Below are 24,640 nucleotides of genomic sequence, written 5' to 3'. Positions count from 1 at the left end.
TCCCATAATACCTGGAGAAACTGGGTGCTTGTTCACACAGTTTCACTTGATACCGTGGGAAAAATCATGGCCTAACAAGAGTATTGGGTACTCTTCGCACTAACTTGTGCCCCACTGTGGGAGAAATAATGTGGGTAAAGTCAAACAAATTGTGCCTCTTACCCTTTTGATGTGTCTAGTCGTGGCTTTGTCTTGCTCCAATGGTGTGCTGGAGCTTCTCCACTGGACTCTTACACTTCCACAAAGGTTGTCTTTTCTGTGGATAATTGTCTAAGTCAGCGTTCTTCAGGGTTTCCTGGATCTTGGCCTAAAGGGACTGGAGCCCATTCATGGGCCACATTTGGGTTTATAGTGAACCCAGGTCTGTACACGTATTACTTGCTACACAGTGGGCGAGACTCCTACAGGGAGTCTTGGTGTATGATGAGATCCTATAGCTCTCACAAAGGCACTTTTATTTGTGGATGGATGCCAAATTGTTTTTGTTCAGGGGGTGTATACAACTGAGTGATGTCTTGCTCAGCTATGTTCTTGACATCATTCTCCCCCAGAGAGCATTTTTTTTCATCTTTAAGTTTATTTATTTTTGAGAGTGAGAGTATGAGCAAGGGAGGGACAGAGAGAGAGGGACAGAGGATCCCAAGCAGGCTATAGGCTGGCGCAGAGCCTGTTGCGGGGCTCAGACTCACAAACGGTGAGATCATGACCAGAGCCGAAATCGAGAGTTGGCGTGTTACCAACTGAGCCACTGAGGTGCCTCAAGAGAACGTATTTTTTAATGACCTGATTCAAAAATATGTATTCATATTTAGACATGGTCTATCTTGCCAAATGTTCTGTGTGCATTTGAGACAAATGTGTATTTTTCCACTGTTTGGTTAAGTGTTATGTAAATGTCAATTAGGTTAAGTTGGTTTATAGTGTTGTTCAAGTCTTCTATATTCTTACTGAGTGTTCTGTCTGCTTGTTCTACTGACTGTTGAGGGAAGGATATTTAAATCTTTGACTATAATTGTGAAATCACCTATTTCTGTTTGCTGTTCTATCCGATTTTACTGCATGTATTTTGTAGATCCGTTGTTAGTTGCATAGATATTTAAGATTACTATGTTCTCTTGATGAATTGACTCCTTTGTCGTTATGAAATAACTCTCTTTACCTCTTCTAACATTCTTTGCTCTCAAACTCATTTTGTCTGGCATCAATATAGCTACTGCAAATTTCTTTTGATTAGAATAACTGTGGTAAATATTTTTTTCTATTCTTTTACTTTCTTAAATCTTTTATTGTCACAAAATATGTGTAACAAACATTTTAAGTATACAACCTAACATCTTTAAGTGTTCCGTTTTGTGGCATTAAGTACAATCATTGTTGTAGCCATCCTTTTACTTTATATTTACTTTATATTTACTTTTACTTTATATTTACTTTATATTTACTTTATATTTGAAGTCAATTTGTTATAGGCAGTATATAGTTGGACATTAACTTTTTTATTGTTATTTTGAAAATTTACACCCAAGTTAGTTGGTGTATATTGCAATAATGATTTCAGGAGTAAAATCCAGTGATTCGTCCCCTACATATAACACCCAGTGCTCAACCCAACAAGTATTCTTAGTGCCCCTCGCCCATTTAGCTCATTCCCCTACCCATAACCCTCCAGCACCCTTAGTTCTCTATATTTAAGAGTCTCTTATGTTTTGTCCCCCTCCTGGTTTTTATATTATTTTTGCTTCCCTTCCCTTATGTTCATCTGTTTTGTCTCTTCAATTCCACACATGAGTGAAGTCATGTTATTTGTCTTTCTCTGACTAATTTTGCTTAGCCTAATACATTCTAGTTTCATCCACGTTGTTGCAAATGGCAAGATTTCATTCTTTTTGATTGCTGAGTAATACTCCATTGTATATATGTACCACATCTTCTTTATCCATTCATCCATCAATGGACATTTGGACTCTTTCCATACTTTGGCTATTGTTGATAGTGCTGCTTTACACATGGGGGTGCATGTGTCCCTTCGAAATAGCACAACTGTATCCCGTGGATAAATGCTTAGTAGTGCAATTGCTGGGTCATGGGGTAGTTCTATTTTAATTTTTTGAGGAACCTCCATACTGTTTTCCAGAGTGGCTGCACCAGTTTGCATTCCCACCAGCAGTGCAAAAGGGTTCCTCTTTCTCTGCATCCTCACCAACATCTGTCGTTGCCTGAGTTGTTAATTTTAGCCATTCTGACAGGTGCGAGGTGGTATCTTATTGTGGTTTGGATTTCTCTTTCCCTGATGATGAGTGATGTGGTGCATTTTTTCATGTGTCTGTTAGCCATCTGGATGTCTTTTGGAAAGTGTCTATTCATGTCTTTTGTCCATTTCGTCACTGGATTATTTGTTATTTTGAGTATTGAGTTTGATAAGTTGGATATTGATATTTTTAAAACATAATCTGACAGTCTCTTCCTGTTAATTGAGTTGTTTAGACTGTTTACATGTAATGTGATTATTTATATGGTTGGATTTAATTTTACCATTTTGCAATTTACCCTTTGTTTTTTTTTTTTTTTTTTCTTGGTTTTTCCCTTTTGGATTGATTTTTCATGATTCCATTTTATCTCCCTTTTTGGCTTATTACCTGTAACTCTTTGTTGTTATTTTATGGTTGTTTTAGCATTTCTAGCATATATCTGTATCTTAATAGAATATATTTTTAAGTAGTACTATTGCACTTCAAATGTAGTTTAAGAATCTTATAACAAAATACTTCCATTTTTCTTTGACCATTGTGGTATTGTTAGATGTTTCATTTCTACATATATTATAAACCCCACAATATACTATTGTTTTTGCTTTAAATAGCTGTCTTTCATAAAGATTTAAATGGTGAGGATAAAGTCATTTTATTTCCAATGTAGTTTCTATTTCTGATGTTCTTCATTGTGTCAACTCAGCTTTCTATCTAGTATCATTTTTTTTTTCTGCCTTTTTAATCATTTCTTACAATGAAGCTTTGCTGGTATTCCATTATTTTTATTTTTCTGTATCTGCAAAAGTGTTTATTTCATCTTTGTTTTTGAAAGACATTTTGGCTTGGTATAGAAAGCTAGTTGACAAATACTTTTGTCAGTTATTTGAAAATGTTGTTTTCACTGTCTTCTGGCTAACATTGTTTCAGTAGGATATTTCATTTTATGATTTGTTTTTGTGTATATACTATTTCTTTGACTGCTTTTAAGCTTTTCTCTTTTCACTGAATTTAAGTAATCTGATTATATTATGCTATAGTGTTATTTCTGTATGTTTTTTGTGCCTAGGGTTCTGTGAATACCTCTCTTAAATCTGTGGATTTATAGTTTTCATCAAATTGGGAAAATTTTTGGACAAGTCTTTTTCCTTTTCCCATTCTCTTGCTTGTTCTTTAGTGACTCTAGTTGCAAGTATTACACTGCTTAAAGTCATCTCATAGTTCGCCGTGATTTTTTTTTTTCCAGTGTTTCCTTCTGGATAATATCCACTGATATGTTTTCATGTTCACCCTTCTGTTCTCTGTGATATCTAATCTGCTTTGAAGCCTATCCTTTATATATTTCATCTTGAACATTGAGGTTTTCCTGTCTAGAAGTATGATTCAATTTTCTTTATTTCTTCTGTTTCTCTCCTTACCATGTTCAGTCTTTCCCCAACTTTTTGAACTTATGAACTACAGTTATATCACTTTTTAAATGTACTTTTCATTTTGTCATTGTACCATTTTGGAGCCAATTTCAATTGATTGATTTTTCTTTCCATTATAAGTCACATTACTTTGTCTTGCTTTCCATGGTTGTAGTTTTTGATTGGACACAGTTTGATCCTTTTAGTCTGATTTAAGATTTTTAAAGAAAGAACAGTCTAGGACCAATTTTGTGTTGTCATTGAAACAAAGTCCTCCTGAGAATTTTTCCTGATGTTTTGTGGATTATGTGATTTTTTACTTTGGCTGGATTTTTGGTCTGCAATGACATTGGCTCCCATTATTGGCAACAACAAGAAATCCTAAGAAAATTTCTTAAAAGAATTTCTTGGAGCACTGTAGAGCTACCAAAGCAGCTAAGACTTGAGTGTCTAAAAGTTGCGGTAAAAGCATTTGTTTTATATTAAAAGAAAAAAAAAAGGATGGCTTTTAATTAAAATTATTTAAGATTTTGTGTTTATATGTTCTTTTTAAGTTAAAAATTGGACAATTCTTAAAAGATAAAATTTTTGTTGCCTCTGAATTGATATGGTGGAGTATAGCAGAAATGACCTTGTACTTGAAAATGAGAATGTGAGTTGTGATTTTCTCATGATCAGCCGTGTAATCTCTTGCCAGTCACTGTATATCCCTGGATGGGTTTTTGTTTCTTCATCTGTTCTAAAATTTTACAATAATTTTTATTTCTGTCACCAGTGTAGCTAACTGAGGCATTGTATATGTGTGTGTGTGTGTGTGTGTGTGTGTGTGTATACACATAAACTTTTATGAAGAGTTTTTATATGTGTTTGCTGTAGTTCACCCAAGCCAATTAATATCCGAATTTCTCATGTAGCATTAATCTGTGTCATAAAGTATAATTTGATGGGTTACACATAGGTTCTTTTATAGATAGCTCATAACTGGTAAATAAAACGTATTTCCCAGAGATGAGCAAATAACAAGTAGTTGTCGAAGTTTATTGAGGGTTTTTTTATGTGCTAGGCACTGTTCTTCGATCTCTGGATGTGTGTCTTCACTTACACCTCACATGGAGCTAAGAGACTAGTTCCAAACCATTTACCTAGTTGGGTAGAACTGGTATTAGAACTAACTTGTGGCTTCTTAGCTCATGCTTTGTTATACAAACGCCTCCCCCCATTTGAATGCCATTTCCCAAATATCTGCATAGGTTATTGCTTGTAAAACACACTAATACATGCAACTGATTTTATTTCCTCTTCGCAACACTCGGTGAAACAGCGTTTTACAGATGCGTAAACTAAAATCCAGAGAGGCCGATTCGGGTGTACCACATGTTGGAAGTGATGAGTCTGGATTCAGATTCTCTTTTCTCCCAAATTCGGTTTATTTTCACCATGCCATTATTTTCAGCGAGGATAGGAAAGCAAATACTAAGTTTCTTCAAGTGGTTGAACTACGGTTTTTTCCCTTGCATGTACAGCAAGTATGGCATATGTGGATATGAAATATTTATTTATGCTGCTTTCGGTTTAGCTCTTTCTTACTCGTCTTTGTGGTATTAGTTTTGATGCGTCTTCCTCAGGGAGGTTTTACTTACTCACACCCTGCGTAAGGACGAGGTCAATTTTCCCACTTTTATTTGAAACCCTCAGAAGATCGGATGATTATTTTTACACTGAACGTTCATAAGCCTTTTATTTGTGACTGCATTTTGAAAAGAATCAGAGAGCAAAATTAAATTTTTATTGAACCTGACAAAATATGATTCACAGGTTGAAAATTACGTGGAAAATGAAAAATGGATAAAGAGTTAAGAGTCATTAGCAGCATAATCTGACGAGACTGCAGAAAATACGCTTTATTTGTAGGTGAGACACCCCCTCATATCTGGTTCATCTTTTTATGTAACTATTGTAAGATTCTCAAACCATAGCTCTCTAGGACAAGATTTGCCAGCTCAGATACAGCTTCCCTTTTCACAGTGAGTCAGAGGCTTAGGGTTGAAGTTCGACCTCCAACTTAAAAATTTTTTTTGTAATGTTTTTTTATTTATTTTTGAGACAGAGAGAGAGACAGAGCATGAGCAGGGGAGGGGCAGAGAGAGAGGGAGACACAGAATGCAAAGCAGGCTCCAGGCTCTGAGCTGTCAGCACAGACCCCGATGCAGGGCTCAAACTCACAGATGGTGAGATCATGACCTGAGGCGAAGTCAGACGCTCAACCCACTGAGCCACCCAGGCGCCCCTCGACCTCCAACTTTAAATCTTTGTGGTTTTGAGTTGCAGTGTGTTTTACCTAAGGCCTTGTGTTCGCGTTGTCTTTACTCGCTGGAAGGGTGGAGATGGGTGTAGCCCCTTACAGAAAGGTCTTCATACGCTCCTCCTACCGGGTGGGAGTGCTTGGGTTTTGCACTCTCTGGCCTTCCGTGCGGCATTTGTGAGCCGCCTGATGCATTTGACACCAGCGTGACAGCAAAGAAGTTTGTGAGCCGAGGTGTGTGCGGTCGGCCCAGCTGTGTGGATTTATCTGTACATCAGGCCGGGGAGCGGCAGTTAGCCAGATCTGACAGTCAGCCAGGAGCACCCTGTTCGTCCACTCCAGAGTGCATTTTAATGTGTGTGCTCACCGACTGGTTGGCATTTGACACAGAGAAATTGTCAGAGCCGGGTGGTTTGTTTTTGCCTCTTTACTCTTTGGTGTGCGGGGCTGTGAGAGTTTCCTCCCCGTATGCTTCATATGCATCACAAAAATATGCACTTTCTTAAACAGAGTAAAAAAATTCAGGGCATCATGCCTTTTCACACTGAATTTTACGTTAAGAATCAGTAGGCAGTATGTTTGAGGTAAGAAGAGGTGATATGTTGAATAGGCCACCTATTTACCTAGTTCAAAAAGCAAAAACAATGCAAATGGACTATTTGGAACAGTCTTGCCTCACCCATGTCCTCTCGTGTTCATTTCCCACCTCTGCCCTGACAGGTAACCACTTGAATAGTTTGTCACGTATCCTTTATGTTTCTGTATGACACACAAGCACATGTCCGGCCCGTTGCCTTTTACTTCCCGAGATATTCTGGAGAGCTTTTTATTTCACTAACAGGCGAACTTCCTCATCCTTGCTTACTGTTGCATTTTATCTCATTGTGTCAATGCACCATAGTTTAGTTAACCATTCTCTGTGGGTGGATCCTTGCTTTATAGCTAATCTTTTCGTTTAGTCGAGCTGGAACATACGTATCAAAACACTTATCCTTTTAAAATCTACAATCAAGTGGTTTTTAGTACGTTTCTAAGCTTTTGTTCTACAGATAGTGGTCCAGTGGGTAAACTTGGACATACATTCTTCCGAACCCCACACAAGTTCAGTAAAACCTTGGTTTGCGAGCATAATTCGTTCCAGAAACATGCCTGTAATCCAAAGCACTTGTATATCAAAGTGAATTGCAAGAACCATTGGCTCAGTTGTGATCATGTGATGCTCGGTATCATGTACTACTCATACTGTAAGGCATTGCTCATTTATCAAGTTAAAGTTTATTAGAAATGTTTGTCTTGTGGAACTCTCACAGAACAAGTTACTCGCAGTCCAAGGTTTTACTGTATATCCATAGAAAAGTCCTTAGAAGTAGGATTTCTGAGTCAATGGGCAGATGCATTTGAATTTTGATAGGAATTGTCAGTTGCCATCCATTGATTGATATTGTACTCATTTGCACTCTTGAATATGAGAGGACTTTTTTTTTCCATAGTCATGCCCAGAGTCACTTTGCCTTTTTATAAAGCAGTGTTAACTTTAAAAGATTTTTTTCATGTTTTATTTATTTTTGAGAGAGAGAGACAGAGCATGAGCGGGGGAGGAGGGGCAGAGAGAGAGGGAGACACAGAATCCGAAGCAGGCCCCAGGTCTGAGCTGTCAGCACAGAGCCTGACACGGGACTTGAACCCGTGAACCGTGAGATCATGACCTGAGCTGCAGTCTGCCACTTAACCAACTGAGCCACCCAGGTGCCCTGCTAAAGCAATCTTAATTTTTTTTTTAATGTTTATTTATTTTTGAGACAGAGAGAGACAAAGCATGAACAGGGGAGGGGCAGAGAGAGAGGGAGACACAGAATCTGAAACAGGCTCCAGACTCTGAGTGGTCAGCACAGAGCCCGACACGGGGCTTGAACTCACGGACCGTGAGATCATGACCTGAGCCGAAGTCGGACGCTTAACCGACCAAGCCACCCAGGCGCCCCAAGAAATCTTAATTTTTAAGGAATGTGTGATGTTCATGAATTACCAGTTGAATCTAATATTAATTCCTGATTGATTTCACCAAGGCAGATAGGACCAGAATTTTTTTTAAGTTGATAAATGTTATTTTTAATTGATCTCATTAGTTAATTGGTAAAATGGTAGGCTGTGAATGTACAGAGCAGATTTCATATGTGGGGTCTTAAGTTCAGTGATTGCTGGACCTTCATTCTCTCCTGTCATATAGATATGATGATGCTCACAGTATCAAAATTGAAATTTCCAGTGGACGGAGACCATTTATATTCAGCTTGCTCTGTAGTAGGCACATTCCTGTAGAATTTTATCCTTTTGATAGAGCCCTTCCAAATTCTGATGTTTTATACCTGTCTGATACACTGGACTTCAACTGAGCTGGGAAATTGTTATTTGTATAACAGAGCTAGAGTATTAATTATAAACAGAATTTCAGCTTCCATCAATCCTTGTTGACCTACAGGACAGGTCTATTGCTTTTTAATCTCATTAAGGTAGAATATTTAATTCCTTAGAGGTATTGTGCCTCTGTCCTCCTTCTTATACACAAATTAGCTTCATAGACTCGCCTGCAGAGATCTTAAGGTGGTATTTCCAAGATGGAGTCATTTCAAGGTTTGAGATATCATATGCCTTTGAATTATTCAAGGATTTTAACAATGGGTTAATTTTTTTTTCTTTTTTTGGCATTTAAGTATTCTATCTATAAAACGGACTGGTAAAAGATTCATAGGAAAATGCAGGCTTTCCTGAGGTTGAAGTGAAAATTGAGGTATGGATTTTGATTAGATCTGTGGTGAAGTCATAAATGTGTAAGTATATGCCTGGAAATATCATTAGTTCTTTCCGTGTCCCAAATAATGGCTAATGTTGAAAATAGATGAACCATTTAACCAATGATTAATCTAATGGTTTGTGTTAGTAGATGGGTTCTTCATAAAGGAAAACTGTTCCTTGTTTAACTGGTAAACCTGTCTTATCATTATGGATGAGAATAAAACCTACAGTCCAAGCAGAAAGCTTTCACTAAATAAATAAGACTAGGATTTTATATGAGTAAGATTTAGTGTTTTGTTTCTCTTAGATCAACTGGTTGCTATATTTCGATTCCTTTTTTCTTTATTTACCTTGGATAATTTGCAAAAGATCCAAAGAATTTAGGTTCTGCCCTACGGGTGTTTTCTCTGGACTACTCTGTGATGGGTTTGTGAGAGAAGGCTGCTTTCCTGGGAGAGGGGAGGGTGATAGTCAGGGCCCCCAGGTCTGGTTGAGCAGGTTGGTCACTGCATAAAGATAGTGTCCACTGGAGCAAGTAGGGGCTAAATTCCAGTTAGTGTTCACCAAGCCATGCCCTGTGGAATAGGGCTGCAATGATTCAGAGCAAGGCGTGCCCTTTTCTAATTCTTTTTTTAATTTATTTTAATTTGAGAGAGGGAGAGGGAGAGGGAGAGGGAGAGAGAAAGAATCTTTTTTTTTTTTTTCAACGTTTATTTATTTATTTTTTTTTGGGACAGAGAGAGACAGAGCATGAACGGGGTAGGGGCAGAGAGAGAGGGAGACACAGAATCGGAAACAGGCTCCAGGCTCCGAGCCATCAGCCCAGAGCCCGACGCGGGGCTCGAACTCACGGACCGCGAGATCGTGACCTGGCTGAAGTCGGACGCTTAACCGACTGCGCCACCCAGGCGCCCCAAGAGAGAAAGAATCTTTTTTTTTTTTTTTTTTTTTTTTTTTAATTTTTTTTTTCAACGTTTTTATTTATTTTTGGGACAGAGAGAGACAGAGCATGAACGGGGGAGGGGCAGAGAGAGAGGGAGACACAGAATCGGAAACAGGCTCCAGGCTCCGAGCCATCAGCCCAGAGCCTGACGCGGGGCTCAAACTCACGGACCGCGAGATCGTGACCTGGCTGAAGTCGGACGCTTAACCGACTGCGCCACCCAGGCGCCCCGAGAGAAAGAATCTTAAGCAGGCTCCACACTCAGTGCAGAGCCCAACGTGGGGCTTGATCCCACGACCCTGGGATCATTACGTGAGCCAAAATCAAGAGTTGGATGCTCAATCGACCGAGCCACCCAGGCAACCCCCCCCCCCCGCCCCATTTTCTAATTCTTATAAAGGTGCCGATAACAACCAGAATATGCATTTTATTGCAGTTTTATTTGAAAATCTGTTGTTTTTCTTTTCTGTTTTTTTTCCCTTTGAGAAATTTTCTGTAGTATGTAGATAATTCCTATGTGTATGTCTATGTGTATACACATACATATAATGCCATTTAAGCATACACACATACACGGCACATACCCTCCGTATATATTTGAATATAACATTAGGTATTCTTTGAAAAAATCCTTCAGAAGGAAGGTGTCACCTTATATGTCTTTGATTCTTTATAAAGCACTTTATAATATGGGGTCTTCTCTTAGTTACTTTGTTTGAACAGCGTAGTACTATTTGGGAAGATGTAAAAATGGCCTCAGACAGGGCTAGCTGTGGATGCTTTACAAACTTTCGCCATAAAATTGGAAAAGAAAAGTGAGGATGCTTTTATTAGTAATTAGTCTAGAGGTGAAAGATTACTTTCAAAAAGTAATACATAAGTAGATATGATACCAAATTAATGTTTATAGGATGAGTACATCTTCCAAATATCCTGACACTGTGTAAATGGATACTATAGTTTGCTTTGGTATTTCCAGTGTTTAGTGTCATAGAAGGATTTTCAGAAAATTCTGTGTAATTATACAGACAGGAAGATTTGCTTTAGAAAACTGTATTGGATGTCTCAAAAGGTGATTCTGGTGATGAGAAAGACCTTGAGTTGAAGAAATATGTCAAGATTGGTGAATTAAATTGTTTCATGGAATATAAGAGTGAATAAAATCATGATTGCTAAATTAATGCTTTATCCAATGTGTCATTTAAGTGTATGTAATTAAATTAGTACATTAAATAATAGGCATTCAGCTCATTTATGTCTGTAAAAGTCTACACATTCAGGTTGGCTAAGTTTTCTGGGTATTGTTTTACTGGCAAAACAAGGGATTGTCTTATATTTTGGTCACTTTATATTCAATCACCTACAATCATTATTATTTTTGAACAGAAACTGAGGCTTCTTGAGGAGCTTGAAGATACCTGGCTTCCTTATCTGACCCCCAAGGATGATGAATTTTATCAGCAGGTAAGATTTTTTAATATTTGTGTCAATTTGTATTTATTCATTCTGGTCTAAGAAGCAGCTGTGGTCTGGAGAGGTTAAATGAGAAGAAATGGTCTGATCTGGTTACGCAGTGACTCCTTATCATCCCCAGAACGTACAGACTCCTTCACGGTCTGCTCTCTGCCGTGAACTTAGGGCTTTAGCACAGTGGACTGTTTTTTCTTCCCCAACGTTCCATGCCTTTTGTACTTCCTTGCCTCTGCTCATTGTGTCTCTTCTGCATAGACTATCCTCTTTGCGCCTTTCTTGTTGCCAGACGGCTAAGTCTTCAAGACTTCACTTAGGGGCGCCTGGGTGGCTCAGTTGGCTAAGCGTCCGACTTCGGCTCAAGTCATGATCTCACGGTTCGTGGGTCCGAGCCCCGCGTCGGGCTCTGTGCTGACAGCTCAGAGCCTGGAACCTGCTTCAGATTGTGTCTCCCTCGCTCTCTGCCCCTCCCCCGCTTGTGTTTCTCTCTCTCTCTCTCTCTCTCTCTCTCCTACTCTCTCAAAAATAAATAAACATTAAAAAAAAAAGACTTCGATTAAACATCCCCTTACCTACAAGTAGAGTTGACTTTGCTTTGTTGTTCTGAGCTTCTTGTACCCTGTGAGATACCTCTGTGGTGCCTATCACATTGTGTTGCAGTTACGGGGGTTCTTTGTTTCCCTCCCTGACTTCGTCAGTACTCTTTCAATTACAAGTGACGAAAACCCAAACAAACTCATTGCAGCAAAAAAAGGGAATTTACTGGCCTTCGTAACGTAGAGGCCTTGGAGTGCACGGCTGAATCCAGCCTCTCAAAAGATGGTATCTGATCACTGCTTTTCTCTGTGCCGTGGTTTGATTCTGCACCCCTTGTGACTTCATGCTGGATGGGCTCTGACCTGCTAGCATAGGAGGACCCTCACAGCCCGAGGGGCGTGTGGTTTGAAGCTCATGGGATCTTAGAAGAAGGCAGTAATTTCTTTTTTTTTTTTTTTTCCGGGGTCCATCCATTTCTCCTGGGAGTGATCTCGTTGGCCTGGTTAGAATCCTGTGCCTATTCCTGAACCAGTCACTGTGTTCAGGTGGGTGAGATGCTCCTGTTTGCACAGCCCAGTTCATGCACCCACTCGTGGAGTTGGGCTCAGAGAGGACCATTTCCACTCAAACTGCATGGGCTGTGAGTCAGAGATGGATGGTTTTCTTAGGGAACGATTGGAGTCCCCATCCCAAAGAAGGAGGGGAAGGCATTCTGGGCAGGCACTGATAGTGCACGGTCACCTCTGCTTTCCTCCTAGGATGTAAGCTCTTGGGGGTAAGAATTTGACCCCCTCATCTTTGTTTCTCCAGCATCTAGCGTGCCCTTGGATGTGGCTGATTTTCAGTAGCTGCAGAAGGAAGACAGGAAAGAAGATGTTTACCCATCTAGAATCCAGGTCCCTTGACTTCCAGCTCACTGTCCATTCCAGGACGTTATCTATCATCTCCCTTCTCATTAGCTCTTCGCTGTCTTTCACCGGATGAGTCCTTTTATGGGCTAGTTTTTCCTCCGTGCACCTCTTTCTTAATCCTTAGAGCTCTAGCACATATTCTAACCAAGACATCAATCTGCGCAGGCCAACCCCCTGCTTCAAACCGCACGGTGGCTGCTCGTTGCCTGGGTCTTGCATTTGTAGCCTTATCTCCCCGTCTCTTTCATCTTGTTACGTACGCTGGACTTTTGTCGCAAGCACCTCAGACCAGCTGCGCGGTCTCATGTTTTAGGTCTTCTTGCTCCATTCCCGGCTGACGTCTCTTCATTGGTGAACTTCTGTTACCTGTGAGTAACGTGTCCTCTCTTGTACGGTGCTTCCCTAACACCTCTACAGCGCGGAGAATTGTCTCTGCTTCCTGTCGTGTGCACCCGTCGGACTTTACCTGCCCTTTTACTACCTCCGTGTATCTCACTGATTTTATTTATATGCTTGTCTCCCTCATCCTTCGTGCTTTGTACAGGGCCTGGCACCTAAGTAGGTATTTAAATAATTTGCTTGGCTGGATGAATGAATTAATGCACCAATTAGTTAATTTCAAAAGCCAGTCATATCATAACGTTTAGTGTGATTTTAATTTTGTTTTTGTCCATGCACGCTCCTCTCCGGGGAGGCGGGTTCTGGAAAGGTCTGCAGGATTTATGCAGAAATGTTCTAGGCCGGCGTGGTAGGGTTTTCGATCCTTTGAGCGTTTCTGGTTTTCCAAACTATCTTGAATGAGCACGTATTCTTTGGTAATCAGAAAAAAAAAAAAATTTTCCAAAGCACTTTCCTTAAAACAAGTAAACCCACAAAATGCAATCAGTTCTTAAATCCCTATTGCTATTTTCGGAGACAAGATTACGCACGTTGCCGTAAAGCAGCTGCTGAGCCTTTCGGCTTTGGCATGGTGCGAGCGGTGCTGGTACACGACGAATTAAACACAAAGGTTATCAGCCGCGGTGCTCGCAGCCAGCCCAACACTGGGGGATAAAAGGAAACTCAGAGGCAAACAGAACAACTACCAAGGTGGCCCTTTTATCTTTCCAAGACCCACAACAAACCCGATAACAGGATCTAATCACTTTAAGTGCGCCTTATAATAAGGGCTAGTGCTTCAGCAGACCCTTCCTAAAGCAAATCTTTTCCCTTCGAAGATGAAGTGTAAGGACATGAATAAATAGAAAGTTCTGACCCGACTCTGGGTCTTTTAAACAGGCCCTGGCCACAAGAATGCCAGTCCAGCTGCCAGTCCCAAAAGCAAGGCTTGCTGTAGCTTCTCTGTTGGGTCCGCTCGTTGACCCCCCACCCTTAAGTGGGCCGCGTTCTTGCATTCGGCCCTCACAACCGCCCCGTTCACTTATGCCACAAAAGTGTGTGCAGCAGCTACTCTTCTTCAGGTTTGCGGTGTTGGGGGGGGGGGTAGGTATTATCTTTCTCTTTTAGAAATTTCTCTTTAGGGGCGCCTGGGTGGCTGAGTTCGGCCCAGGTCATGAACTTGCAGTTTGTGAGTTTGAGCCCCCCATCGGGCTCTGGGCTGACAGCTCAGAGCCTGGAGCCTGCTTGGGATCCTGTGTCTCCCTCTCTCTCTGCCCCTCCCCTGCTCACGCCCTGTCTCGCTTGCTCTCTCTCTCTCAAAAATAAGTAAAGATTAAAAAAATTAAAAACAAAATTTCTCTTTAGATCCAGACCAAGCTCCGTATCTGAGCAGCTGAGGTGGAGTTCAAGACCACATTTGTCTGCCTCCGAAGGCCCACGCTCTTCCTGCCATGCGGTGCGCCTCCCAGTATCCCATACCTTGCTCAGATTCGAAACACCTTCAGAGACGGTTTTTGGTTTCTTCTGATTGGACCAGAGAGAAGAGAAATAAAACAACAACAACACACTCAAAGGAGAAAAGTGGAGGGAACTTCTGTAGGTTCACTACAGAGGATAAGGAGAGGAGGGGCTACGTAGTCTGAAAATAAACCCTGGCTTCTTACCCCTGGTGGCGGGGGGGGGGGCTCCTGGGGGGCTTAGTCGGTCAAGCGTCCAACTTCGTCCCAGGTCACCATCTCACGGTTTGTGAGTTCGAGCCCCTCTGACAGCGCAGAGCCTGCTTGGGATTCTGTCTCTCTCCTTCTCTCTGTGCCCCTCCCCTGCTTGTGCTCTCTCTGTCAAAACAAATAAAATAAACTTAAACAAAAATGTTTAAATGTTACCCCTCTTATCCAGAGAAAATGCCTCTCCCGTCAGTATGCCCCCTTGCTTTCATTTCCTGTGTCCCTTTCCGTGTGCCAGGCTTTTCTGGTACTGTTTGCTGTCCTCTTTACTTGTATTTGCTTCTTTAAATCTTAACCCTCTGAGGCAGGTTTTTGTTTTTTTTTTTGTTTTGTTTTTAAATCCCATTTTACAGATGAGAACACTGAGGCACAGAGGGTTTTAAAACTTTGTTCAAGGCTTATATAATAAGCAAGAAGTGTCAAGACCAGGATCTGAGCCCTGGCTGTCTGACTCCTGAGTCTGAATTTTAGTATCGTCCTACCGTAGCTCTCGATGCTTCTGGGGAATTGCTCTGCCTTCATCCCCACGATCGCAAATCTCCGTCTCCATCCCTGCTCTCCCTTGCGACTTCCAGTGCTCCGGTCCCAACTGCCTATCGGGTGGCTGTGCCTGAACGTCTCACAGGAACATCTAACCCGACGTGATCTGTATTAGTTCATTACCGACTTCATTAAACATGTGTATTTAGCTCCCTTACTCTATGCAGGAACTGTTTTAGGATTAGAGATGAAGTTGTGAAAACTGACAGAAGACTCTTCCTTCTTTGAGCTTATTTCTTATGGGGTGGGATGGGAGTGGGGAGGGAAGAGAAATAAACAGGAAACTGAAAAATAACTGTCGGACGGGAACACTGGTATGGAGATAAAGTCCGTGAAGGGGCACTGTAGGTGGGGGATTGCAAATAAGGGGATCGCACAAGGCCTTCTCATAGTGACATTTGAACAAAGACCTTCTGGAGGTTAAGGAACAAGCTGTGTAGGTCCTTGCAGGAAGAATGTTCTGGACATAGGGAACAGCAGAGCCTCGGTATGTTTGAGGGGGAGCCCCGGACCCCAGCATATCTGGAGCGGAATGAGAGAGTTGAGAACAGAAGACACGAGGTCAGAGAGCCATGGCCCCATGACACGGGAACTTGCTGTCTATGCTGGCCGTGCTGGCTGTGACTCCGAATGACTTGAGAGGCCACGAGAGGGTCTGGGGCACAAGTAGGACAAGCCATGACGTACATTTTGGTGAGGATCCATTTTAGGGGATCCCGCGTTCATCCTCTTCCCTAGCGGCCGTCCCCTTTGGCCCGTTCATCAAGTCAGACACCTTGCCGTCCTCACTTCCTGCCGTTGCTTCGAGCCCTCATTCAGGCGCTGGGCCCTGGCAGTTCTGCCTCTCTGTACTCCCTCAAGGTGTGTCTCCTTTTCCATTTCCACCGACACAGTCTTCATTCCGGCCCTCGTTTATCGTTTTCCACCAACACAGTTTGGGGGCTTTCCAACTTGGTGTTACCTGTGCCCTCTCCGGTGCCATCAATATTGTGTTCCTATTAACGTGTCTGACCTGTCACTCCTTGCTTGATAAAGTTTGTTCGGTCTCGCTTGCCTGTAAGGTCAAGTTCACCCTCCTCAGCGTAGCCTATAAGGCTAGCGACGACCTCTCTGGTCGAATCTTTGCCCCTTGCCTAACATGGAATCCATCCAACCTTAGACTCCTGTCCTGCGGGGTTTCTTGCTACACCCTGGATCTGCTGTGTCCTTCCGTCCTTCCGTGGCTTGGTGCCTGTTATTCCCTGGGTGTGGAGTACCCTTATCCCCTTTTCTGTCTGGTGAGCATCTACTCACCCTTGAAGACCTTGCTTAACTACGACCTCTTCTGTGAAGATAACAGGAAATCGCACTTGGTTTACTTTCAGGGTGTATTAAAAATCTAGCCACTTCTTACCACTTCTGTCTTCTACACAGTCGCCAGGCTACCGCCCTCTCTTTCTCAGGTGGTTGCAGAGAGCTTTCTGTCTGTTTCAACACCGCACCTGTAGCCCTGCTGTTTCTGAAGCTTGAGTCGGCTCCTTACGCGTTTCATGCTCAGAGCCCTTACATCGCTCCCCGCCTTGTTCGCAGTGAAAGCCTGGGACCTGACGTTTGCCCACAAAGCACCCTGAGTTCTGGCCCCGGAGCTTCTCTCTGCTCATTTCCTGCCTCTGCCGCCCCTCCTCCTGCCCCTCTGGCATTCTCGCCCTTCGGAGAATCTACCCAAGCACACTGCTGCCCCCAAGGCTCGCACTTGGTGTTCCCTTAGTCTGGAACTCTCTTCCCCGCCCAGGCGCCTGCGGGGCTTGGATCCTCATTTCTTGCATTCTTCTGCTCAGATGTCACCTTATCAGAGGCCCTCTCTGACCAGCCCCTGTATAATAGCATTTCTCTCCTACTTACCTTGGATTTTTTTCCATAGCACTGTCACAATCTAAATAAGTGAATACTAAATCCGTAAAATACTATGTATATTATGGGCCATAGATACCAGGTGTTTATATGCCGTATGTATATATGGGAGCTCCTGGCTACCATATTGAAGTTTTCTTCTCTTCGTATTCCCAACACCTAGCGCTTTGCAAATAGTATGTGCTCAATAAATATGTACTCAACAAATGAAAAATTTCCAAAGTCCCTTCCTGCTCGTTTATTCCCTGTTCCCATAGTAGTATATTCATATTTCCATGATGATGAGCCGTTCTTTAGCTAGCGGTTTTTATTTGTATCTGTACTGTTAAACTACAAGGTGCTATAAAACAGGAGCTGCCTTGTTTTTATCTTCGTACTTATGGCACCTTGTACAGTGTCCGGTACATAGCAGGTATCCACTCATTTTAAATTAACACCCAAAAGACGAACCATGCAGTGAGTGAACAAACACCTCTGAGCCGCTTTGTAGCAAACCACACGTCATCACAAGTCCGGTCACGAAAGCTGTGGCAAGGCCTATGCAGTAACCTCAGAAGAGAGCCTCCTTTGGGAGACCGCTCAGCATCGTGCAGCGGGAGGTTGGGCCAGATAAGTGTCCACCCCATTTGTCTCAGGATATGGTTGCCCAGTCATGAGCATGTTACAATGAAAATTACACAGAAAATATTATGACTGGTAATGTGTATATACATTTCTGTAGAGTGCAAAATACAAAGTGTTACCAGCAAACTCTACTAACAGCCAGATTAGAAATACAGTCCCTTGGCATCACAGTATCCTAACACTTTTTAAATGAAGTACCTTTCCCAAGTCACTTGAAGACTATCGGTTTAATTTCACTCTACCAAAGGTTCAGTTCCATTGGCTTCGTTTACGCGAGCCTCCTGCAACACTGGTATCTTCTTCATTTAACAGCAGGTCTGTCCTCTCTGTAGGACGACATCCTTTCAGAACTATCCCTTGATGTGAGAGGAGAAGCAGTAGAATTTTCACATAATGGTGTCAAGTAGGTGGAAAATAAAGCGTATTCTCCAGAAAACCTACCATTCATTCTGCATCTGTCAAAGATTGATAAAAGCCCTGGCATGTTGGCAATTTATATCTACGATGCCTTTCCAGCTGCTTATTAAACTATATAATTGTCATTTAGGTGACGGAATCTTTTGTAGACCTCAAGAAATATATTAGGTGACCAGACAACTATTAATATAATTGCACAACTGCATACTCCCTGGCAAAACTTTCATGGGATTAAACAACAAAAAAATTCTAACATACCTGAAAATCTGCCGACGGCAGTTCCAGATCATTGTGTGATATCTGATGTTTTACATGTACCTGTCCAGAACGGAAAGTAAACTTGCTTGTTTGGCAGAATGAGTTAATAGTCCATTATTTAACGTTGAGTTCTTTCCCAGAGTTACTTGCTCTCGTTAAAGAAAAATTTAAGAAACACTCCGTGGTGTTTTTATGTGTCAGGCACTAGCCTAGTTACTTTATAAATAATTAGATCAGGCATTTAGGATGGAGGACTTTTCCCTTGGATTTTTTTTTTTTTTTTGAGATAGTGACGAAATGAGCCAGTTCGAATATATTATTTGTATTTATTGCATTAAAATCATAATTTTCTAGAGCCTTCAACAACGTTTTAAATCAGATCTAAATTAGTACAGGAAGTTATATTGAAACATTTTTGAAAATTCAGGGTCATCAAAAAGAATCTCTTGGCAAATATAAGAAATGTCATGAAAATTAAGAATTTTTGAACACGACATTTTATCCTTGATTTTCTTTTTTCTAAAGTGTATTTATTGTGGTGGGGGAGGGGCAGAGAGAGAGAATCCCCAGTGGGCTCCACGCTGTCGGCACAGAGCCCGACACGGGGCTCAATCCCATGAACCGTGACATCATGACCTGAGCCGAGATCAAGAGTCAGACGCTTAACCGACAAAGCCACCTGGGCGCCCATTCCTTGACTGTTCTAATTTAAAAGGTATTTTAGATTTATTTTGGCAAATCTGAAAAATATACAGATGTCTAAAGAAGAAAATTAAAATTATGTCCAGGTTCACCACTTAGAGATAACCACCATCAATTTGTGACCGTATTTTCCCCTAATTTTTTTTTTCTGTATTTACATGTCTACATTTGTTTTCTGTTAAAGCTGAGATCCTATTGTCTAAATATCTGGTTTTTAAATTTCTTGTTTAATAGTATTTTGTTATGTACGTTTTTCACAAAACAGTACAGATTTTTTCCTAAAGTGTGTTACTTTAGTATTCCATCTTGTATGAATATACCATTTCACCTCTAATCCCCTGTTGGGCATTTGGTGGTTTTCAGCTTTTACCCATAAATAATAGTATGATGAATATCCTTATAATCTTGGTACGTTTCTCTAATTCTTTCCCTATGATAAATTCTTAAAAGTAGGAAAACTGGATGGAAAGATATGAGCGTATTAGGTTCTGGTAAATTTTGTCTAACTGGCCATAGCAAAGTTGTAATAGTTTGCATTCCTGATTGCAGACTATTAGTGTATTTGGTTTTGCCTCACCAGCAATGTGTATTACTATGATAAAATTTTGTTTTTTGCAAATTTGATAGGCAAAACTAAATTAAATATAATTTAATACAAATTATGTTAATTTGTATTTTTTTCTGACTTTGGGGTAGTTCAATATTTTTCTGTATTGAAGAGCCTTTTCCATTAATTTATGTGATTTTCTTTATTGATTTATATATATCAATATATATAGATAGATAGTTGTATGTGTATATATACATATATTTAAATTTGAAAGATTATTTAAGAATATTGTCCATTTTTGCCAAATAGATGGCAAATAGTTTTTTCCAGTTAGTGTTTGCCTTTTTATTTTATAATTCTTTTCATGTAGAATTTAAAAAATTTTGCATATTCAAATGTATCCACCTTTTATTTTTTTATTTTTATTTTTTTTAAGTTTATTTATTTTGAGAGAGACAGAGAGAGCGAGAGGGGGAGAGGGACAGAGAGAGAGGGAGAGAGAGAATCCCAAGCAGGCTCTATGCTGCCAGTGCAGAGCCTGACATGGGGCTTGAACTAATGAACCATGAAATCACGATCTGAGCCAAAACCAAGAGTCTGACACTTAACTGACCAAGCCACCTAGGCGCCCCCAAATGTATCCATCTTTTAAAAGCTGCTTATTGATGAGCTGTGTATATGTACAATTTACATACCATACAATTCACCTTTTAAGATTATACAGTTCAGAATTTGTGGTAAATTGGCAGAGTTGTGCAACTATCACCATGGTAGTTTTAGAACATTTCCAGAATGCCCAGAAGATCCCTCCTGCCTTTTGCAGTCAGCCTTCTTCTCCACTCGTAGCTCAGACCCCCACTTACCTGCTTTCTATCAGTCTCAGACCTTTTCTTCTTTTACTCTTAGAAACAAGTCTTAAGCACTTATATTTGAGCCAGCTGAGGGCTTGGAGATAAAGTGGAGAATAAAGCCACTACCGTGTCCTTCTTCTGGGAGATTCAGGCTTGCAGGAGAGATTTTAAACAAATGATCCAGTGAAGAAATGGGCAGAAAACATGAATAGACACTTCTCTAAAGAAGACATCCAGTTGGCCAACAGGCACATGAAAAGATGCTCAACGTCGCTCCTCATCAGGGAAATACAAATCAAAACCACACTCACATACCACCTCACGCCAGTCAGAGTGGCTAAAATGAACAAATCAGGAGACTATAGATGCTGGAGAGGAGGTGGAGATACGGGAACCCTCTTGCACTGTTGGTGGGAATGCAAACTGGTGCAGCCACTCTGGAAAACAGTGTGGAGCGTCCTCAAAAAATTAAAAAGAGATCTACCCTATGACCCAGCAATAGCACTGCTAGGAATATACCCAAGGGATACAGGAGGGCTGATGCATAGGGGCACTTGTACCCCAATGTTTATAGCAGCACTCTCAACAATAGCCAAATTATGGAAAGAGCCTAAATGTCCATCAACTGATGACTGGATAAAGAAATTGTGGTTTATATACACAATGGAATACTACTTGGCAATGAGAAAGAATGAAATCTGGCCCTTTGTAGCAACGTGGATGGAACTGGAGAGTGTTATGCTAAGTGAAATAAGTCAGACAGAGAAAGACAGATACCGTATGTTTTCATTCTTATGTGGATCCTGAGAAACTTCACAGAAGACCATGGGGGAGGGGGAGGAAAAAAAAATAGAGAGGGAGGGAGCCAAACCATAAGAGACTCTTAAAAACCGAGAACAAACTGAGGGTTGATGGGGGGTGGGAGGGAGGGGAAAGTGGGTGATGGGCATGGGGGGGGGCACCTGTTGGGATGAGCACTGGCTGTTGTATGGAAACCAATTTTCCAATAAATTTCATATTAAAAAAATAAAAATAAATAGTAGTTGAAATAAATAAGTAGTTACGGATTGGCACGTGCTGTGAAAGCAGAAAGAGAAGTGTAATGAAGGGGAATGGGGATACGTACGTGAGGGTGGAAGGATTCTTTAGAAAGTGGCCTGGAGGATGAGAAGGTCCTGGCAGGTATAGATTTGGGGGAAAGGGCCTGTCCGAAGGGGGTTGCTGAATGCTGGCCCCTTGAAACCTGTAGGAAAAGAGGCAGATGTGGTTAAAGGGGAAAGGCAGATGAGAGAGCAGTGCAAAATTTGGGGGGGGGGGATACTTTCCCACGTCATTTGTACTGTTTTATTTTTGGAATGCTTTTTTTAATGTCAAGGTATTTACATGTGATACGCATATGGTTGTGTGAGTTTCCCAGGTCTTTGGGATTATTATTCTCCTGTGTTAAATACCTCTTCTGTAGTCTCCAGCCCCACTGTCTATTTGAGCAATGGCAGCTGTAGGTAGATGTTGATGTGTGTTTGTGTATTATTTCCAGCCTTCCTCCTCTCCCAGTCCCAGAGTGGGTGTGTTCCCAAATAAAGTTCTTGGGAATTCTCTTATTTTGTTTCATATCTTATACTGAGGATTGTTTAGAAGAACCCCAGAACTGTTAAGACAGTATAGAGAAATTTCCTTCTGAACCGCTGCTGTTGGTTAGATGTGCTTTGAACATACCGAGTGTTTGGGGACTTGCTCAGAGAATAATTAGTTTCGTGATAAAATTAGAGTGACTGCTCTTGGCTCCAGAATATTCTGTTGTTTCTTACTAGCTTACATTGCTCCCTTCACGAGCTGCATGAACAGAAAGTATGAGATTTCTCTTCTTCTTTTGCAAATGGAATAAGTGAGTATAGAAACTATAAATCCTAAATGCATCCCTGACAGTCTCAATGGCAATTCACAGTGGTGTGCCCCATAAGTCTGCTCTTTGTCAACTTTAAGTTTATGATCCCCCGCCTCAGATAGGCCCTCTGAGAAGCAGGGCAGTCCTACTGTCCCTTCCTAGTAAGGTCATTTTTCCGTATGCAGACTTGACTAATTCATTTTTCTTCCGCATACTTCCTCAGACTTCCTCCATACCTTCTGTTCCCTGCATTCTGGATTAGGCAGAATAGGCTAGATAATGCTGTAGTGACAAACAACCCTCAAATCTCAGTGGCTTCCCCCAACAGTACTTCTTATTCACTTTACATATCATTTGTGGGTTGGCAAAGAGTCACTACCCATTAAAGTAGTAACTCAGATCCAAGCAGCCACTAGCCGGTTACTGTGCCAGAAAGAATGTTCTAGAGGGTCTGGCACTGGCAGTGAAGTGCTCCAGGCTGGAAGTGGCAGCCAGCATTTTTCACTGGGCAGAAATAGTGACATGTTTCATCCAGCATGAGGCAGGTTAGGAAGTGTAAGTTCACATGGGCCCCAAATCCTGGATGATGGGGGGAGAAACCCAGAACTATTTGGCAAACAACCCAAATGACCGGCACACATACTTAGCTAGTGATTTGTTTGGCATTTTCACTGTGAAAATTGGAAGTGCTCCCCTCTCCCCCCGCCAAAAAAATCCCGAAACTTAGTCGTTTGCATATTATCAAGTTTGTGGCCCTATCTGAATTTACATCTTCTTTCTCCCAGTTTATTCCGATATAGGAAATATCTTTCCTCTGATCCAAATGTTTTCTGACCACGTACTCCTGTCCATAACGCATTTCAAGCATACACAGTGGTATCCCACTAAATGTTTAAGAATTGGTTGTCTGAAGGGGCGCCTGGGTGGCTCAGTCGGTTGGGCATCCGACTTCAGCTCAGGTCATGATCCCACGGTTTGTGAGTTCAAACCCCGTGTCGGGCTCTGTGCCGACAGCTCAGAGCCTGGAGCCTGCTTTGGATTCTGTGTCTCCCTCTCTCTCTGCCCCTCGCCTGCTCATGCTCTGAGTCTCTCTCTCTTTCAGAAATAAATATTAAAAATTAAAAAAAAAAAAAAAGAATTGGCTGTCTGGGAAAACAAAACGAAACAAAACAAAAAAACCCTTCAGTGTTGACTCAGTGTTTCCTGATTTCTGTGGTGTAAATACTTCCCCATGGCCAATTTCAAGCTACCAGGGCGGCATTACTGAACACACAGTTGGGAGGAGATGTATGCAAGAGCATGCTTTCTCAAGAGGGACATGAAATGACTCCAGCCCTGGGAGGAGGACGAAGGTCTAGATTCGGATAGGGCTGTAAACTTGATAATATGCAAATGACTAAGTCTCAGGGAGTTTTTTGGCGGTTACTCATAAAGTAGACGTAAGTACTACTTGTATATGGTGCCTTTTTTTTTTAAAATTTTTTTTTCAACGCTTTTTATTTATTTTTGGGACAGAGAGAGACAGAGCATGAACGGGCGAGGGGCAGAGAGAGAGGGAGACACAGAATCGGAAACAGGCTCCAGGCTCTGAGCCATCAGCCCAGAGCCCGACGCGGGGCTCGAACTCACGGACCGCGAGATCGTGACCTGGCTGAAGTCGGACGCTTCACCGACTGCGCCACCCAGGCGCCCCATATGGTGCCTTTTTCATCACAGTACTCATATTAAACGTGTGTATATGTGTCCATCTATCACACGTACGTGGACACATATTTTGGTGCAGCTCGGTTTTTGTTTTTTTCAGGTTAAAAATAAAACAGTGCCACCATCGTCTCCCCCCCCAACTCCAGTGGGTTGCCCCACAGGGTATGTTCACACCCCTCACCTGGGAGGCTCCTGCCCTAGACACCCAAGGCCTTTGCTCCTCGTCACCCTGTGTTGTGCAGCAGCATCCTTCTCCTCTCGTTTTGTTCCCGGGAGTATCCTCACGAGCCCTGGTTGTACCCTCCCGTCTTCCAGTCCGGAAGGTTGGTGCCTCGAGCGGTATCGCCCTTCATCAGCCTCTGTGTTTTTCTGTTCCCCTCTGTAGCACGACCCCTGAGACAGACCTTCATACGTGCCACCTGCTTTCATGCCACCACCAGCCAACTCTCTTCGGACTCTTATCGCCAGCGCCCTGTTGCGATTGCTCACGTCACGGGCATCGATGA

General features: G+C 41.8%; 1 protein-coding gene across 2 annotated transcripts in view; it reads left to right on the top strand.

Annotated features, from left to right (window-relative positions):
• Nucleotides 1–24,640, top strand: part of FTO (FTO alpha-ketoglutarate dependent dioxygenase) — a 392,115-nt gene that overhangs the window by 100,933 nt on the left and 266,542 nt on the right. For both annotated transcript variants that reach the window (XM_030299609.1, XM_030299613.2), the window contains exon 2: nt 11,080–11,157. In XM_030299609.1, the coding sequence (XP_030155469.1) occupies nt 11,080–11,157 (78 nt within the window). The remainder of the gene's footprint in view (nt 1–11,079; nt 11,158–24,640) is intronic.

The sequence above is a fragment of the Lynx canadensis genome, chromosome E2 (assembly GCF_007474595.2).
Source record: "Lynx canadensis isolate LIC74 chromosome E2, mLynCan4.pri.v2, whole genome shotgun sequence".
NCBI lineage: Eukaryota > Metazoa > Chordata > Mammalia > Carnivora > Felidae > Lynx > Lynx canadensis.
The sequence above is the reverse complement of the archived record's forward strand: the minus strand, read 5'-3'. Positions and strand labels throughout refer to the sequence as shown.